Source organism: Barbatula barbatula (assembly GCF_947034865.1).
Source record: "Barbatula barbatula genome assembly, chromosome: 24".
Lineage (NCBI taxonomy): Eukaryota > Metazoa > Chordata > Actinopteri > Cypriniformes > Nemacheilidae > Barbatula > Barbatula barbatula.
The window spans coordinates 16,283,069-16,302,472 of NC_136787.1; the positions used below are offsets into that span (position 1 = coordinate 16,283,069).

At 39.5% G+C, this 19,404-nt stretch overlaps 3 protein-coding genes across 4 annotated transcripts; 2 read left to right on the forward strand and 1 right to left on the reverse strand.

Annotated features, from left to right (window-relative positions):
• Nucleotides 1-495: 495 nt before the first annotated feature.
• b3gat1b (beta-1,3-glucuronyltransferase 1 (glucuronosyltransferase P) b) lies at nucleotides 496-10,065 on the forward strand. The gene is made up of 5 exons (XM_079449331.1): nucleotides 496-772; nucleotides 7,523-7,648; nucleotides 7,730-8,229; nucleotides 8,297-8,593; nucleotides 9,036-10,065. Exons 2-5 carry the CDS (start codon nucleotides 7,537-7,539, stop codon nucleotides 9,120-9,122), a joined length of 996 nt encoding a protein of 331 aa, XP_079305457.1. The 5' UTR covers nucleotides 496-772; nucleotides 7,523-7,536; the 3' UTR covers nucleotides 9,123-10,065.
• On the reverse strand, nucleotides 9,726-14,263 carry LOC306889400 (beta-galactosidase-1-like protein 2; the record flags this gene model as incomplete). The annotated part of the gene is made up of 18 exons (XM_079448290.1): nucleotides 9,726-9,809; nucleotides 9,952-10,068; nucleotides 10,177-10,288; nucleotides 10,378-10,465; nucleotides 10,616-10,694; nucleotides 10,788-10,859; nucleotides 10,928-11,074; nucleotides 11,292-11,398; nucleotides 11,580-11,660; nucleotides 11,800-11,937; nucleotides 12,063-12,147; nucleotides 12,238-12,302; nucleotides 12,408-12,489; nucleotides 12,698-12,790; nucleotides 12,863-12,971; nucleotides 13,330-13,425; nucleotides 13,911-13,979; nucleotides 14,061-14,263. 18 exons carry the CDS (start codon nucleotides 14,261-14,263, stop codon nucleotides 9,726-9,728), a joined length of 1,827 nt encoding a protein of 608 aa, XP_079304416.1.
• Nucleotides 14,264-15,115: 852 nt separating this feature from the next.
• On the forward strand, nucleotides 15,116-19,043 carry ei24 (EI24 autophagy associated transmembrane protein). Of its 2 annotated transcripts, none has more exons than XM_079449240.1 (11): nucleotides 15,116-15,267; nucleotides 15,751-15,881; nucleotides 16,066-16,211; nucleotides 16,294-16,354; nucleotides 16,499-16,565; nucleotides 16,651-16,775; nucleotides 16,869-16,988; nucleotides 17,064-17,175; nucleotides 17,251-17,362; nucleotides 17,442-17,516; nucleotides 17,606-19,043. In XM_079449240.1, the coding sequence occupies exons 2-11, from the start codon at nucleotides 15,840-15,842 to the stop codon at nucleotides 17,766-17,768; spliced, it is 1,023 nt and encodes a 340-aa protein (XP_079305366.1). In that variant the 5' UTR covers nucleotides 15,116-15,267; nucleotides 15,751-15,839; the 3' UTR covers nucleotides 17,769-19,043. The 2 variants fall into 2 exon arrangements, with proteins under 2 accessions (XP_079305366.1, XP_079305367.1); XM_079449241.1 differs by having other exon boundaries at nucleotides 15,265-15,494.
• The last annotated feature ends 361 nt before the right edge of the window (nucleotides 19,044-19,404 follow it).

Sequence of the window (19,404 nt, forward strand, 5' to 3'; positions counted from 1 at the left end):
AAAAATGTAGAAATAAATGTTTACAGTTAACGAATAAATTGTCATATAAAGCGATGGGCGGGCTTTTAACATTTTTCGCTCACATCGATTGGGTGTTCCTTTCCTCTGATTTTTAATTATAAAATTAACAATAATGATTATTTTTCTATACATTTTCCCAACGAGATATATTATCTTTTAAACGCCGTTTTTAAAGACAATATTTAAATTCTAAATTTAAAATCTGGAAAAAAATGGATTATTTTAAATAAAAATTTAGAAATAAATGTTTACAGTTAACGAATAAATTATGAATGACTAAAATGATTAGTTATTCGTTTTTAAAATGATTTAATTGCAACTCATTTGTTTCGGGGGAATAATGTATGTTTGTATATTAATGATTGTGTCAATTTCGTCGTGGTTCTGATGATGCACTAGAGTGCGCTAGTGTCATACACAATAATCGTCCATGGTGTTCAGAAGTAAAAATCTGTGTGTTATGAAGGTAAGTCTGTATCCAGATCCTCATAATGAAGCCAATGGACCATTGGCGTGACGTCTGAGGCTAGTGCCGCCCGAAAGGCGATAGTTTTGTCATATTTAAGCTGGTCTGTCATCTCTGTTTTATCTTTTCGTGTCTGTGTATGACAGAGGACGTCGGGGTGCGTGCGGTTGCATTATTCACATGATGATATGTTAGAGCGTAAGTTTAAGCCTGTTTTGTTTCCCATTCTTTAAAATTCCGTTGCTTGGAGGAGAGAAAATGACGAGGACTTGATAGAAATTTCAGGTAAGATAATATTTTTCTCGTAAATCACTTTTTGAAATAAAATATACCTAATATGATTGTTATTTAAATGGAGAAGTAAGGTTCTAAAAGTTTATTAAGGTTTTCACAAAGCCCTTGAATAAAAGCAGGGGTAAGTTATTAGCTTTTGTAAAACAGTTTTGACGGGTTTAAAAACTGTAGACGTGATCTGTCCACACCGCTCGTGTTCTGCAGACTGAAGGCATCGATCGGGACAGTCGGGGGGGGGGGGGTAAAAGTTAAAACTGAACTGTGACAGAAGAGAGAACATCAATACACCAACCATCAACCAAACTGCCCCAGGAGCTCACAGCACCAATTCAATGTCCCCTCAGGTAACGGACTGATGACCCAGCTATTTACATGAACATTAGTGCAGAACATCAACAGAACCGTGAGGGGAGTTAGGAGCGAATGCACATTTAAAGCAGCAAGCAAATATGAAATGGGAAATGAAATCTCTCTCTCTCTCTCTCTCTCTCTCTCTCTCTCTCTCTCTCTCTCTCAATTCAGCTTTTTCAAAGTAATATTTTAAATGCCTCGTGTTTTGGAATTTTTCACTTGGTGACTTTTTTGATAAGTGTCCTTTGTTTCTGATGCCATCTCCCATCAGCAGCCACAATTGCAGTCTTTGTTGTCTAAATGAGAGAACACATTATTCTCGAGGGGTGACATCTTCTCTATTCACTGGCACTGCTCACACGTCACACTGCTCTCCCCCTCGCTCTCTCTCTGTCGCTCTTTCTCCCTCTCTCGCTCTCTCTTCACCAGCAGAGGACATCTGACTAATATATATACTGTTAATTGTCATGGATTCGAAAAGAACCCAAGCGCAGGCAGACGAAGGGTTAAATAATAATTTTTTAATAATGTAACACACAAACCTCCCTTAAGGGTGACAAAAGAAGGTCTTTAGAATAATAAATAACAAGTCCACACCAAACTGGAACAAGGTACACAAGGGCAAGGTAAGACGAAGTAAACATACACAGGCCAACCAAAACCAAACAATGCCATACCCTTTCTCCAAATAAAACACATGGGTCTGGCATGACCCCCAGGCGTTCTCCAAGGGAGCACACTAACATGACAAGACTGACAGACATGAGGAGAGACACCATAAACAAAGAACAGAACAGACCGGGGCGGAGCTGACATCATGACGAAGGGGTTGGACAATCAAATATACTTTAACAGAACTGGGGTAGGGTGATACCCGCTTCCTAGAAGAAACCGGCTTCCTTGTCCCGCTTGTTCTGACTGTTGGGGCCAGCTGGGGTAACGGCTGGACAAGACTGGGTGCCGGCTGCTTGGCAGCACTCTCTATAAACAAAGAACAGAACAGACTAGGGGCAGAGCTGACATGACGATGAAGGGATTGGGGTTGGACAACAAAATAAACATTGACGGGAGTGGGGTAGGGGGAAATCTGCTTCCTAGAGCTGATCTACAGCTCAGCTCGGCAAGGATGCGAGACACCGGAGAGAGAACACGGCATGACAAAACCAAACAATGCCATGCCCTTTCTCTACATAAAACACATGGGTCTGACATGATCATGAAAGTTAATGGTTCTGTCAAGGGAACGAGTGGTAGATGGAATATGTATGTATAACTGGATTTCACGGCTGTTTGCTAATACGTACAATAATTTCTGTTGAGCTGATGCGGATGTGCTTTCTTCTTGGATAAAAACGTGTCATGAATTGTGAGGGGAGAACCCAAGTGCAGGCAGACACGGATGAAGGGGATAACAGATATACTTTAATTATAGATAACAAGAACAAACCAAACATCCACGATGGGAAAACACTAACTAAACTGGATACAAAAAACTGACAACAAACTCATCCCACAAGGGGGGCAAACATAAACAACTAGGACTAAAACAAGGACTTGAGACCACCGGACTTGAGACCACCGGACTTGGCACTTGACTTGAGACCACCGGATTTGGCACTTGACTTGAGATCACCGGACTTGGCACTTGACTTGAGACCACCGGACTTGGCACTGGACTTGAGACCACCGGACTTGAGACCACTGGACTTGAGACCACCGGACTTGGCACTTGACTTGAGACCACCAGACTTGAGACCACCGGACTTGGCACTTGACTTGAGACCACCGGACTTGGCACTTGACTTGAGACCACCGGACTTGGCACTTGACTTGAGACCACCGGACTTGGCACTTGACTTGAGACATCAGGAGGCCCGCTAGACGATCGGGCCCTCCTGCCCGTATGGCGCCCCCCCAAAAAATATTTGGGCTGAGTCCCTGTGTTCTCTTCTGGCTGGGGCTTCGGGCTGGACAACACCCCCCTCCTCGGCTTCTTTTTTGGCCGGTGCACGGTAAGTGTGGCCGGCTGCGGAGAAGCGGTGGGGAGCACGACTAGCTCCGTGCTGGAGGAGTCAAAGGGTGCAGAGGATGAGGAGAGGCCCACAGCCCTGATTCGCAGGGTACGGCCCTCTGGGATGGCGGCCAGCGGGGGGAAGAACTGGGCTGGACTGAGACCCTGGGCTCCGGCCGATTCATGGCATACCTGATAAGGTCGGTAATGCCCAGCGGTCTCAGCATTTGCATCTCCCACCCCGCTAGAGGTTGGTTGAGGCCGCCATTGAACAGGACCATTTGTTCCTGCTCACTGTGGACCATCTCCCCTGCCACCTCAAAGAAGCGGTCCGCAAACTCTAATATGTCAGAGTGCCCCTGACGTAAACACAGGAGGCGACGAGCCTGGGTCGCTCGCCTTGCCTCCAATCTGCCTGCTGGGTTCTGTTTTGGCTCGTTCATTCTGTCATGAATTGTGAGGGGAGAACCCAAGTGCAGGGGATAACAGATATACTTTAATTATAGATAACAAGAACAAACCAAACATCAACGATGGGAAAACACTAACTAAACTGGATACAAAAAACTGAAAACAAACTCATCCCACAAGGGGGGCAAACATAAACAACTAGGACTGAAACAAGGAACTTTGAAACCATACATACACTAGACCAGGGGCCTGTACCATGAAGCTGGTTTAGGTGGCTAGCCAGCTATGTTTCAGTTTAGTTTGTGCCAACCTTGGGTTTTAGGTACCATGAGAGTAGCTCGGCTTTATTCGGTGTTCGTCGCCATTGGTGTCTTACGCTGCACGGCTAACCTGCTCCGGGGCAGATTATGTTCTGGATTCAAGATCTCAGACTGAAGTTTGACCAATCAGCTGTGAGCAAAGAAACATATATATATATATATATATATAGGTGACGTAACTGACTCACAGTGCGTGTTAGAATGGCTAGTTATTTTTTATACTGTTTAATAAAATAAAAATACTAATATAAAAATATATATTACAAATATAAAATCAAATATTGTTTACTATATAGGTAAAATCTGACACTCACATGAAATTCAATTTACTTACTTATATTCCACTTTTATTGTATCACGTGTATTTGCATTGCATTTTTTACATTCTTGTCTGTGGTGCAGAACATCTAGAAACACTTTCAGTTTCACTGTATTAGGACATTTTTCTTTGTCCTGAACCGTAGTTTTTATTAAGGCTTCAATGAAATGACTGACCCTGGTTAATGGCGCAAAGACTAGTCTATTAAAGGTAGAGGCTTATGCATTCTGTTGTAAAAGCAGGCCGTTTTATTAAGTGTAATTCTTATATTTTCTTCCGCTTCTCTGTGTTGCAGAACACACCGCTATTTATAATTCTGAGCTCCGTTGTCTTTCTGCAAAAAAATAAACTAGTTTTTTTCCTGCAGAGCATCATATCAGACTAAAAGGAGACCAACATGCAACCAGTCCGCGTTATTATTTGGGCAACTTGTTTGACACGCATTCATTGATTTTAAACACGTAAGATGTCAGAGTTTACAATGCAGAAGCGGTGCGTGTCATTTGCCTGTCAAATTAGCCGTTTACAGCTTTAACAAATTTGTACAGACGTTCAGAATATATGAGAATGAACTTTATTTGCACGCGACTCCTCTCATGTGTACTCGGAAGGGAAATGATGAAGCAGATGTAAGGTTAACTGCTTCTGCTGCCTGAATGGATGTTTTTTGTCCGCACGAGGGTTAAAATTGCAATATGCGGGAGCTTCAATTAACATTTGTTGTAATATTTCTGTACCCGTGCCTTACATAAAAAAGTTGCCCGCAAGGACACGGACCCCACGGATCCTGTTTGCCCTACAGCACTACAGTAAATATGTGTACTATATGGTGTTTAACTTGCGCATTAAAGCAATCAGCAGTGTTTCTGAAACACCTCTCTCTTGCGTAGACAGCAGAAACATATCACTCCATGGCTGAAATTCATTTTTCTGTTCATATTGTGGAAATCGCTTTATCCATTTATAATGCGATTGGTTTAGCCATGCTGACGTCACTCGTTCATGTGCACGCGCGCGCAAACTAATCTTAGCTTCAGGATCAAAGCTTGAGTTGACAAAGAAACTCCATGAGCTGCTTCATGGTACCAACAAAGCTTGATCACGTTGGTTTGGTTTTGTCAACCCAAAACTAATCCAATTACCCTGAGTTTGTTCAGCTACATTCATGGTACAGGCCCCAGGAACATGACTGTTGTTTTAAAGGGAGACAGACAAAGCACGAGAAAGCACATGGCAAGTCAGAATCAAAACAAAGCCATGTCTTTCTCACACAAAACCTAAGGCCATGCCATGACTCCGCCGCAAGACAAAGAATAAACATGACATGATAGCGGAATCATGACAAAAATGGATGTGGTACTTATAGGTTTTATTGTCATTAAGATGTACTGTCAATGCAGGTTTCAAATGCTTTTGCTCTCTTTTAGCAAATTTGAGCAAAATGTTAATATGTTGTTCATGAACATTCAGGCATATATTGGCTGGTTAGTCACTGCAGTAAAGAGTGATGTGGTTGGATGTCAGATGTTCTTGTGGGAAATAAGAACAGACGTGTAGTTAGGATGATTCAGATCTACTTCAGATATACTAAAACACACTGGTCTTGAAGTCTCGTTCTTGCTATTTTTAGATGTTATGCACAGCATTATTCATTTTTGTATAACAACAATTTTGCTGACCCTGGGTCTCAATTTAAAACGCAGAACTTCATCTAGTTTATGGCTTGGTGGATTAATTGGACAGCAGTCTGCCCGATGAAATGAATCTCTGGTGACGCTTGTTATTTGGTGACTTCAGTTGTGTTACACGATGGATTGACCCAATTCTAACAGAGAGACAATGTATATGAATGTGTGTGTGTTGTGTCTGCGTTTTAAATCTGCTTTGTTCTCGAGCAGAATTTCCATTTCTGTTTGGTGCAGTACTTGAGTTTGGTCAATACATCTGAAAGGAATTTAGGAATTTAAAGGGGTAGTTAACTAACAAATAATAATTCTGTCATCATTCACCCTCATGTTGTTCCAAACCTGTATATTACTCTGTAGTCTGTGGAAGACAAAAGAAGATATTTTGAGAAATATTAAGCATTATATATCAATGATTGTTTGGGTGCATTAAAGTACCATTTCGGATGTCTTTCGTTGTTGAACCAATCAGATAAGAGAAAATGATGAGTCATCAGGAACATAATTTGATTGGTCACAAGTAGTTCTTCTACCCACTCCCGCTTGCAAACCCAAATGAGTGAAACAATCGTGCCAAAACTGTAAGCGCAGCTAGAAGCGAGACGGAACCATACACATCGGGTTATTGCAAGAAACAGTTTTTGCCTGCATAGGCAAGACGTTTGCAACAGATTTATTTTAACATACACAAAGACAGGTTATAGGCGGTGAATCTGTTTTGCAGTTCTTAACACTATTGTTTTTGCGAGCACACCCCTGTATATAAACACATAAATTACGGTTACGAAAATGACAAAATTCTGCAAAACTTGTTTTCTTTTGCCTGCAGCTTGATTTACAATTTTACAAAACATTTGTAAAATGAAGAAAGAAAGTTATACAGGTTTTAAATGACAAAAGGGCATGTAAATAATGATAGAATATTCTATCAAAATTAAAATGAAACAAAAATTGAAATTCTATCATAATTTACTTATCCTCAGAACCTGGATACATTTCTTTGTTTTGCTAAACACAAAGGAAGATATTTGGAAGAATGTCTGTAACCAAACAGATCTCAGACCCCATTGACTCCCATAGTATTTAAGTTCCCTACGATGGCAGCCAATGGGGGATGAGATCTGTTTGGTTACTGACCTTCTTCCCAACATACATTCTCTGTGTTCATCAGAACAAATAAATGTATACAGGTTTGGAATAATCTGAGGGTGAATAATTGAAGACAGAATTTTCATTTTTGGGTGAAGTGTCCCATTATGAAGGCTCATTTTTGGCATTTACAGATCTCAATAGTCTTGCACTGATGCTGCACTGATGTTTGGGCTATAATGACAGAGTGCTAAACTCAGGTAAGCAAAGCATTCTGGAAAATAGTTCAAACACATGCCTCATGTAATGCAGGAGGATCTGCTAATACCAAATGACCACAAGAATGTTGATTTATAATCAGACAAAGACAATTATACCAACTGAAGAAATTTTATGAATAGCCTATATACTGCTCCATAGCTACTTTATATACTGTATAAATATTGAGAGAAGGATGGATCTCATCACTGTCTATGGGGCTTATGACCCAACTAGAAAGACAAATGACTCATTAGGGATATACAAATCAAATTTTTTGTTTTTCTCTTGCCACAGATCTGACAGTGGAAATGCAGAAGAGGAAAGATATTCTGGCACTTATATTGATTGTTCTGCCGTGGACTTTGCTCATCACGTTTTGGCAGCAACACTCTGACAACTCTTTGAATCCATCTCAAAGGGGTAAATACAAAACTGATCTTACACTTTGATCACAAAACACTTTTTCTGTAATAAATAATCAGATCTCTCTTCTTATAATAGATGACAGGTCAACTCACAGAAGAGGCTTCAGACTTCAGGAATCCTGCATCACACAGAAGAGTCAAATCACTGAGGTCACCCGGACGAGGTACGTGTACAGCTGCCTGCCACCCTGGTCTGACATGCTGCCCACTCTTCACATAATAACGCCGACCTACAGTAGGCCCGTTCAGAAGGCGGAGCTAACCCGCCTTTCTAGCACCCTTCTCCATGTGCCCAACCTGCACTGGTTGGTTGTGGAGGACTCTGCGCGGAGGACGGCGCTTGTGTCAAGGCTGCTGGAGAACTCAGGGTTGAATTACACCCACTTAAACGTAGAGACACCGCGGAACCTCAAAGTGCGAACGAATCCCAAAGAGTCGAGGATCCCGCGCGGCACCATGCAGAGGAACCTGGCTCTTCGCTGGCTCAGGAGAAACATTAACCCGAACTCTGGTCATAAAGGGGTCGTCTACTTTGCAGATGATGACAATACCTACAGCTTGGAGCTGTTTGAGGAGGTAAGACTGGAATTTGATTATTTTTGAGTTTTATTTTAAAGTTGACACATTAACTCGTGTGCCACAGATGCGCTGGACTCGTAAGGCATCTGTCTGGCCGGTCGCCTTTGTTGGAGGTCTCCGGTACGAATCGCCCAAAATCAACTCTCTGGGCAAAGTGTCCGGATGGAGGACGGTGTTTGACCCTCGTCGACCTTTTGCTATCGACATGGCAGGGTTTTCTGTGAATTTACAGCTCATCCTTGGCAAACCTCATGCATACTTTAAGCTCCGGGGAGTAAAGGGTGGATACCAGGAGAGCAGTTTGTTACAGGATCTGGTCAGTTTGTCTGACCTGGAGCCCAGAGCTGCCAACTGCACGAAGGTGAGTCCATTATCTATACCTCAATCTTAGCAAACTTTCAAATGTTCTATGTTCCCTTACAGTTTTACAGCACAATCCAGATTGTTTATTGAACATTAAGTGGTAAACCAACACAGTAACAAAATTGTTTTTTAGCATACGAAAATTTATTTAAAATGCTTTTGAAATAAATAATTTGATTAATATAGGTAATTGTTTAAATTGAATATTTTCTTATAAAAAAATTGTGAAATGGTTAATTTCAGATTAATATATAGATATATTATATTGTTTATTCATATTATTTATATATATTTACACATAAAGGCAATATATACTGTATATATATATATATACATGTATATATATATATATAAAGAGAGAGAGAGAGAGAGAGAGAGAGAGAGAGAGAGAGAGAGAGAGAGAGAGAGGCATGTGACCCACTGTTCATAAAACTTTTCAGGTGCTGGTTTGGCACACCAGGACAGAGAGACCTGTGCTCGTGAATGAAGGTAAAAAGGGATTTACAGATGCCAGTGTTGAAGTATGACAAACTTCTGCATGAAATATCTTAAAGCATTATAAGTTTAACTTTGTCAACATTGAATGTTAAAAAAATCTCATTGGAGACACAGGAATATGACTATTTGAAGATACTCGGAATTGCAGTTCTCAGCAACACTCCAGCACTTGTACATTTCTTTACATGTGGAAATTGTTTTTCTCGATGTATTAAAATTACCTCCAAGATGTGGATTTTCACAGCTCTGTCGAGAGCCGCAAAATTCTGTCAAATTACAATATAATTGTAAGACGTCTTGTTTATTGTGCTGCTTCAAGTTGACGTTCAGATACAGTTACTGTATTTATTTTATTTTACAGATTCACGCACATGCACACACACACAGCCCCTTCTTAAAAAGTGTATAGATTACTGTGTACGTTTTCATATAAGTTAGCAGGAAGAAAAACAAATAAACAATAGAGGCAATGAACATTTTATAGTTTTTAGATGAAGTCATCATACACACTCCAACCCACTCATATATAAATAGACAGTTCTGGTAAAATACTAATAAAACAATGTAAAACATTTCTTGTTACTTGAAGATTTTTCTGTGACACTTCATCATGTTGTATGAAAACATCATTGTTAAATGTCAACTGTCATTCCCAAATCTGGGGAATCTTCAAACTGTATTTTAAGATCCCCTTCTGCTTCCTCAAATGCAATTATCTGTTTAAAAACAACAAATCGTTCATTTTATTTAATTCCAGGTTTAAAACAAATGTGAATAAATGAGCACTGCAATTGTTGATACTTGTCAATATAGATCCATCCATCTGAAAGAAGTGAGTAAATATTCATATGAGCTGACCTGGTTCATTCCACTGTTAAGGAAGGGGCCTGGCAGAAACAGAGCCTGCTGTGGTCCAGCGTCCCAGTACCGTCCAATGTTCTGTCCGTTAATAAAGATAACACCTTTACTCCAACCCTGCATGTGAACATCAATAATGATACATGATTCCAGACACATTTAAATGTTATAATTCATATCTTCAAGATATTTACTGAGTTTTGACATTCTGCATGTCGAACTGACTGGCATTTTGATGAAAGTGTCGCTTGGGTAACCGTTCACAAATATCCGCCCTTGGAAAAATCCAGGGAAGCTCGGTTTGTTTGGAGGGAACTTCCAAGGCGCACTGTACAATCTGAAGATTAATTCATGATTTTGCAAATATAGCAATTGTATATACAGTATGTCCGTTCACATTACTATAAAAAAATATATAATACAAACCTGTCTAAAAAATCTGAAGTCATGTCTAGAGTGTAGATTGTGAAATCTCGAAGTGGCACATTATTCAATAAAATATCCCCAACAATACCTGGAATCAAATTTTGAAAGACAATAATGGTGATTATGCCTTTCAGAAAGTTTGTGCCATCTTAAAACACAAAGGCTTTTTGGACAAAATGCTAAACTCATAAATGGACAGAATATCATGCGGTAAGTTCTTTAAGACACACTTTAATACCTTTGCGCTGATCATCCATGTCTTTACCATAATGCGCACGACCACAGTTCTCAATCAGCAAACTCAGAGTTCGGTTCCCCTTAAAATAGATTAAGTAAGCAGATCTCTCCAAAATGAACATTTACCATGAAAACATAAAGAAACCACAAATGACTATGATGGAAAAATATACCTTTTCATCAGAAACGGCTAATTCCTCACTTCTTTGGTAAAAAATGCCAATGAAACTTTGGTTCACAAATACCTGGAAGAAACCAATATCATTAAAATGGAATTGGAACAGATGCATATTTATATAACAGCAGCACTAACCAGAGCTCTGTCTTTGATGTTGTGTCCTGATTTTAAAAAGCCTCCTCTGATGATGACGGTCTCATAGAGAGTGTATCCGTATGCCTGGCCGTTGCCATTATTCACTGGAAGATTCTCCATATTAACAGGAAGCTTGGATTTGAAAGGCTGAGGGAAATAAATGGGTCTTGATCACCAAATATTCCAGTTTTACACACCAAAACAATTTGTCAAAGAGCAGACTCTTTTATCCAAAGCAAATTACAAACGAGAGAGCATTTACAATAATATTACATATTTCAGTTTTCCAGAGGTGTCGGTCTGTGTATTCATGATGTTATAAAAAAGAAGATTGTGTTTATCCAGCTGAAAGTACACAGCTCACCTTATGCGTGTATGGCATTGCATCCCACAGCGAAAGATGCTGGAACATAATGGCCGGTTCATATTCTTCTTTCCAGCGGAGGCTCGGCATCACAGGGAGCGATTCACCTGCATGATGACAAAAAAATCAACCGGAGTTTCAGAAAAAAATCAATATAGAAAAAATACACACTCTTGTGTATTATCAGTCACAGTAAGAGTAGGAACAGGCAACGTTCAATAGCTTTATCATCATTTCATTGACTTAAAATGTTTTGTTTACTTAAGGAAAAATAAATGAAGAACAAACTGTTGAAACTGCTAAGAAGATCTCTGAGGAGGTGATACTTAGGTGTGTATTCACCAGCTTCTGACAGAGGTGCATCATAATCTGTGTGTTAGAAAGAGAGAGAAATGACAAATGACTCTGCTTGCATCCCACTACCCGTGTGCTGCTGTAGCTCCACACTGTGGTCATTTTGCACGCTACAACATTACAAACCTAAATCTGAAAGAAGAGAAACACAAACCGTAGCTTGTCACCAGAGCCTTGTAGGAGGGGTTGGCCATCGCTCCATTTATAAAGCCAAAGTTTGTCCCTCCGTGGAACATGTACAGGTTAATTGACATTCCTTGTCTCAATACCTCCCTCAACACGGCAACCAGGTCTATTAGACAGAGACACTCGCATCAGTGCATTTGCATTGTTTATGGGAATTAAGAAAGGGATTAAAGCGTCTGAGAATTTTTAATGAATCATCTGCTCTCTTAGTTGAAAAACATGGCATATTACCCTCTGCAGGAAAACTATGATGTAAGCCACCCCATCCATCACACCGCCCCGTCCAGAGCTCCATTACCAGCATGGGACTCTTGGACTTCAGACACGTGCATTAATATAAAAATACACGAATAAATTTAAAATAGCAAAACAGAATATATTTGGGGACAGACCGATAAATAGATACCTGCACAGTTTTCAGATATCTGATGTCATCATAATTTATTTTCTGAAGATTTAAAGCTCTTAAAGCTGTGATGGAGACAAGGAAAACATATTGAAAATCCATTTCAAAGTGAAATATTGTAACAGCCATTACATGAAACATGTTCTCATTTACAGTTGAATTGTTGGTACCTCCTTCGATTCCACCGTACTTCAGGCCCTCGTGATTGTCTGATGTCAGAAGAAGTTCACTGATGCCTCGTTCCAGAAGAGCCTGACACGAACCACAGCAAACTGTTAATACAACCATTACATAGTACATGTAAACAGAAAGATCAGTTTAAAAAAATGTTTTTGCTATAAAGTAAAAAGGGAATATAGCGTTGGCAAAGAATTGAGCTGGGAACGGCAGGATGGTGAGTTTATTTTTACGGTGAATATATGTTTATATATGATGCTTAGTGTAAAATGTCAGTCTGTACCTCTTTGAGAAATGACATGTATTTGCCATCTCTCGCATGGGAACCGTATTTGTTCTCCACTTGAACAGCAATGATCGGTCCAGCTTTCTTAAACTAACAACAGACAGATTAAAAGATTAACGAAGATGTGTTTAAGACATTAAATTCTGTTAGAAAAATATCTACCTGGAAAGGCACGACTTTGGGAATGAGTTTATTAAAATATACGTCTACAGCTGCAAGGAATCCTGGGTAAGAAGCTCTCAGCTTCATCTCTTTATCACGTAAAAGCCAGCTTTTGTTTGACATGGTAAACAAAAATGTATTTTAATGTGTTGATCTTGATGTATTTTTTACTTTTACATTTTTATATGAAGAGCGACTAGTTGTCTCACCTTATAGAGAGGAGCAAAAACCTTTTGCTTTTTAAAATATGCTTTCATTATAGGGTAGATTATTTATATATGTATACTAGAGTGGTATATTGTGTTTAATTGCTTGAACACAATGCTAATTTTGACTTTAGATACTGTATAGCTCTTGTGCCAACTCCCCCGTGTGACAACTTGCCCCGGTCTTTATATAAATTAAGGTAGGTAACACAACATGCTATAGTTTGAATGAACAAAGGCATTGCCAAAATCAAACATCACCTAGGCAATCCCCCAAGATCAAGATCCGAGCCTATGTATGGCCCAGGTCGTAAAATGACCCAAAGCCCCACTTCTGTAGCCAGATGAAGAAAAGCTCTGTGGATTACAAATGCAGTGACTCATATCTAATACACATCTCAGATCATATCTGAAAAATCATGGAGTTAAACAGTGAATTGAAACATATCAAGCTATTGTATCTATGTTATCACATGACCTTTTAGAATTTGTATCAGATTACAATAAAATACAATTTACAGCTCTGTAAAGCCTCATTCTGTTTTTCAAATGCCTATAAAGTTAAATCATATTTCTGTCATAGGGTAAAAGCCTTTTTGCCGATTGGATGGTTTTTGTTGTTATGGAAGAGCATCTTTAATGATGTATTCCCAAGCGCAAAGTCCCCCCTGACAGCAGCAAACCAACAATACTGTCAGGGGAAATGCAACAGGAGATCTCTGTGATGTTTTCAACAAGGCATTAAATAGCTTTAACATGGTGAGAACCTTTCCGGATCTAAATATGTGGATCACAACACAGTGTTAATGTTGTCATGTATGAGAATTAGACACAATCCTTACTCTAAATCGTGACCTCCTTGGAAACTGAATTCTTCTTTCTCGGGTTGATGGAGAGACCACGGCACATCCCTGCAGGATAAATACAAACTGATTATTGTCTAATTCTTACCAACAGTGTTCTGTCTGTGTGATGTCTTATTTTTGACTTACACGGTAAGGGTGTTAAGACCACAGGCTTTCATCTTCATCATCCGATCCTTCCAGTAGGCTCTGGGAACACGGAAGTAATGAAAAGAGCCCCCCAAAATACGAAACTGCTCACCTCCTAGGGTGAACTGGGATGAGTTCACCCTTAATCCTATGGCCCGGTTTATCCTCATCCTCCCAGACTGACCTCTGGCACACAGAAGCATAGAAAAATAAAATAAAACAATAATATCTGGAATAGCCTTCCTGATATTATTCGAGGATCAGACACACTCGCCCAGTTTAAATCTAGACTAAAGACGCATCTTTTCAGCCAAGCATTCACTTAATGCAAAACATGCTAAATAAACCACCAGGAGATGCTGACATTAGATATTATTTACTAGAATAATTGGATTTATTATATAAAACACCATGTAGCGTTTTTTACCCTTTTTGGGTTTTTTTTATTTTGTATTTTTTCCCCTGTAAAGCTGCTTTGGAACAATGCAAATTGTGAAAAGCTATATAAATAAAGTTGAATCGAAAACACTTAAAAACCATTAAATCAATAAAAATATGTGTAAAATATTTTTGTTCATTTAAAACAATACCAATGAAATAAATTCAAAAATAAAACTCAATTTTAAATTAATTTCTATTCTAAATTTATTTTATTTTATGTTTATTTGTCTTGTCTAAAACAATATTTTATGCTAAGATAAATATCAAATTATATTTCCACTACATTCACGATATACGTTGAATACATCTGCATGCAAAAACACTTAAAATATCGCAAAGTGATCAATTATGTCTTACCCAAAGTGGCGGTAAATAATAAAACCTGCGAGACCTAAGAACAAAATAACATAACGCCTCCTATGTTCCCTCCTTATTCTGAAAACAACCATCTTCTGCTTCAATCACTGTAAAGTAATTCCTTAAATACAAACATAATCTAATAACACATGCCCTCCGCGTTATCTTTAAAGGGAGTGCCATTTATGCCGCAAATTTCTCGGAAGCAAACAGAAAGCGTCGCTTAGGTATCTGCGCTGTAGTTTCTGTAAATAAGCGCAGGCGTTAGGACTTCAAATCCCAGCATGCGTCAAGCCGCACGGCGCATGCGCAGCCGCACTGGCCTCCTGCCTGCTGTTTTGTTGTGAGCTTGAGAAAACAGAGTGAAACTTCAAGGCTTTCAGGTGGACGAAGATTTTATTTTAAAGAGGTACACGAGGCGCCAAGTGCTGGATTAACACACAGACATGTGTTTCGATGGAAATGTTTCTGTAATCGTGCAATGTTAGTCTGATTTGTGCTGTTGTGCTGTAGGTAGCTGCTCAGCTAATGATCCACTGCAAATGGAGATGGTGTTGTTGTTTACTAGGTGGTCTTTTGAAGTGGCTCATGACACCGTTCATTCAGATAATAAAAAGATATGACATGAAATTTGAGGTGTGCTTTAAACGTTATAAAGTGTATAATCATAGACCGAAATATATTTCAAGTGTGTTTGTGTTCAGGTGTGACCCATGATAATGGTCACGTACAATCTAAAAGCTCATGTTTCCATGTCACGCTGAAACCTTATCTAACTTTTTCAAGCATTTTTTTGTTTCATATCTAGGTTGTTTCTATTGAGGTTGCTAGGTCAAACTGTAACATTAAAAATGAAAATGTGAAACGAACTGACATTTCTTTACATGCTCAGTTTGCAGGCTCTCTCCCTGACTGTCATGAGATCTTGCCCGGTTTCCTGCTGCCAAACCTGCAGTTGATGAATCTGCCGATGGTCTGGAGATGACGGACAGCGTCAGAGCGTTTATCCGCAATGTTGCGACGGTTAGTATTCATTTTGTATTTGATAAATTAACTGTTTAAACTCTTAAGTTTTATTGTTATGAGGTGTTACGTCACATCTTTTAGGTTTTCTATCAGGGTTCAACCCTAAGGGTTACCCAGAGGCCTCAGTTTAAATGTTGGCCTTCAAGCCCATCACTAACCAGATTTACTTGTTTCATGCTAGGGGATCAAAGACTCCATCCTGGGCATCGGAACCATCTCCAAGCTGGATGCTCGGATTCAGCAGAAGCGAGAGGAGCAGAGAAGGCGGAGGACGAGCGGAGCTCTGGCGATGAGACGGGCTCAGAGTGAGGAACGGAAACAGGACAAGTAAATGTGCCACTTGATTTATTATTGTGTGTTATATGAGATACGTTACTGAAATGTATTCCTTTATATTTTGCGTCAACAGTGAACCAAAACTAGCAAGTCGAATTTTTCAGTGCTGTGCCTGGAATGGAGGTGTGTTTTGGGTATGTCTCTCTCGGTCAGTCGTGCTTTGACCCGTGCGTGTCAGATTTGCTTTGGGAGTAATCCAAAGCATATCCAACTACTGAAATGCTCTGGATCGCAGTGAAGATTTATTAATTATGCTATTATTTTCTTTAATATTACAGCTGAGTCTGTTCCTGTTTTATCGAGTGTTTATTCCACTCCTGCAGTCCATCACTGCTAGAATAATAGGTACGTGTGTTTCTTAGCTCCGTGCCGTCTACTTCAGATGTGTGTTTGCTGTTTATTTACGCTTCTCCTCTTGATATGTTTACAGGGGACCCTTCATTGCATGGTAACGTTTGGTCCTGGCTGGAGTTCATTTTGATGTCCGTCTTCAGTGCTCTCTGGGTTCTGCCTCTGTTCGTACTTAGCAAGGTAGTCAATGCCATTTGGTTTCAGGTGAGATTGTTTTGCATTTGGGTCACTATTACTGTATGTTTCATCCCGTGTGGGTGTTTAAAATGTTGAATTTGTAATTGTTTGTTTGTGCAGGATATTGCTGATATGGCATTTGAAGTATCTGGATGTAAAGCTCAGCCTTTTCCTAGTGTCAGTAAGATCATAGCAGACATGCTCTTCAATCTTCTTCTGCAGGCCCTTTTCCTAATTCAGGTAACATGTGGCTGAATCTTCATGTGGATATGAAACTGCTTGTTTTCTTTCGATCTAAATCTGTCTTTCTCTCAGGGATGGATAGTGAGTCTCTTTCCCATCGATGCTATTGGTCAGCTGGTCAGTCTTCTGCACATGTCACTGCTATACTCGCTGTACTGCTTTGAATATCGCTGGTTTAATCACGGTAAATTCATCACGATTGCATTAGATTACGTGTTTATTAGAAATTTCTTTAGTTGACATTTTCTTTGCTGTTAAGGGATTGAAATGCACCAGAGACTGTCAAACATCGAGAGGAACTGGCCATATTATTTTGGCTTTGGTTTACCCATGGCTCTTCTAACCGCACTCCCCTCATCGTACATCATAAGGTAGAATCTGTAAACATTTTTGGATTTAAAAGGTTTTGGCGTGATTATGTGCACATGACCCTTTCATTATTTCTGTCAGTGGCTGTCTGTTCTCCATCCTCTTCCCTCTCTTCATCATCAGCGCTAATGAAGCAAAGACACCAGTCAAACTCTAGTAAGTGTTTATTTTGTTTCGATTCTTTTTCTTTTTAAACAATCTTTTTATATTTTTTACATGTTTATTTTGTTTGTTCACCCTTGCAGCCACTTCCAACTCCGCCTCTTTTCTCTGGTCGTGCTAATCAGCAACAAACTCTTCCACAAGACAGTGCATCTGCAGAGCTCCCTCACGCCTTCCGCATCCGCCGAGAAACTGCCCTCACCTCATGTTTCCCCCACCCGCCAGCGACCTCTGCCCTCTCAGTGACCTCTTTCAGGAATCGTGACTGGCGTATGACTTGTGCCGATAGAAAACGATTAGATTTGCGTTGCGTTCTCGGTGTTGTGTGAGTCCTGTCAATATAATGTTTGGGGAATGAAGCAGACATTTTTGCAATGTGAGTGACCTTGTTTGGGATCAGATTGGCGTGTGCCTATTCCACATGGTGTGGATATACGTAAGGTCACGTTTCCTCCTCACGTTTTTGTATCCGTTTTGTGCCATTTGGGTGATTTGTAAAGTTTTCAAAGACAGCACAATGATCTCTGTGGGCACATTTTCTGTGAACTGACCTACCGTCCTCTTTTATCCCTGTAGTCTTGGCATATTTTATCTATTTATGGCCTTCTTTTTAATTTTATGTAATTTTTGCCTTGTGAGGCCCAATCACCTGACAGTGTCTTTATTAGCTAACACTAAGCTTTCTGACATAGTTGACTTGAGAAACCGGTGTAAAAGTGTCCTGACTTTTCCGCACTGAAACCTAGATCTGTACTTGTGAAGATCAAGTTGAAAGGCCTTTTTCAACTTGAAGGCCTGCGAGTTCTCTGACATTTAAAACTTGTTACTTGGAAATGCTGTCATCATTTATTCGCCTTTCGTGTCAAACCAAACCCATATGATATGTTTTGCTCTGTGGAATACACCAAAGTTTAACTTGCATAGTAGAAGAATTAATTTGGGTTGGAATGACGTGAGGATGGGTAAATAACAGGAAGTTACATTTTTAGCTGAGCCGCTCCTTTAATGTAACAATGTACAACTCAGAAGGGAGCTGCTTTTTATTTCTATTCTTTTGTAAATTTATTTTTTAATTTAGAATTCCACGTCATCATGATCCGGTGTCATCCTGAATGGTACAGGGGAGATTCGCAACAGTTATGTGAAGGTGGTTTGCGCAAGCTTTACTTTTCTGCTGCTGTCAGGTGACACTGCCAAACTGTATGATACAAATGAAACGTGTTATCACAAATCAAGTTTTTCGACGAACAGTGGCGTGTCAGAATCCAGTGGATTTCCACATCAGGTGTTCCTGGACCTCATCACCTGTAACCTTGTTTAGAACATTTTAAAATGAAGCACATACTAAAGGTCTGTTTGATGTCAGTGTATCTGTTGGAGGGTGGGTGGTGTGTATTTTAAAATGGGTTGTTATTATCGTCAGGAATCAATAGTGTTATACTTACAGACGGATATTTGTGAAGTGACATTTTGTAAAAGTATTACATTATTTCAATAAACTTGGTCTGTATATGATACTTTACAGTGTTTTATAAGTATAGTTTTATATGAAAATATCTATTTTTTTATAATAATCACTATAACAGATTATTTTAAAAGATCCACCACGCTGATAGACAACTCACAAACAGAACATTACAATTTAACTAAAAGGGAATGGTTACCCAAAAATAAAAAGTCTGTCTTCAATTACTTGCCCTCATTTTAACTCTTATACATTTCTTTGTTCTGATGAACACAGAACCAAACAGTACTAGGCCGCACCATTCACTACCATAGTAGGAAAAAATACAATGGTAGCCAAAATTGCCCAAAACTGTTTGCCTTCATACGCAGAAAAAAACCCAACACTCTCTCTCAGGTTCTTGCGTTTCTTGAAACT

Coding starts and splice junctions, on each gene's coding strand:
- b3gat1b (XM_079449331.1), top strand. CDS start 7,537: ATGCAGAAGAGGAAAGATATTCTGGCACTTATATTGATTGTTCTGCCG. Junction 7,649..7,729: donor TTTGAATCCATCTCAAAGGG/GTAAATACAAAA, acceptor TTCTTATAATAG/ATGACAGGTCAACTCACAGA. Junction 8,230..8,296: donor GCTTGGAGCTGTTTGAGGAG/GTAAGACTGGAA, acceptor CGTGTGCCACAG/ATGCGCTGGACTCGTAAGGC.
- ei24 (XM_079449240.1), top strand. CDS start 15,840: ATGACGGACAGCGTCAGAGCGTTTATCCGCAATGTTGCGACG. Junction 16,212..16,293: donor GAGGAACGGAAACAGGACAA/GTAAATGTGCCA, acceptor TTGCGTCAACAG/TGAACCAAAACTAGCAAGTC. Junction 16,355..16,498: donor GGAATGGAGGTGTGTTTTGG/GTATGTCTCTCT, acceptor TTAATATTACAG/CTGAGTCTGTTCCTGTTTTA.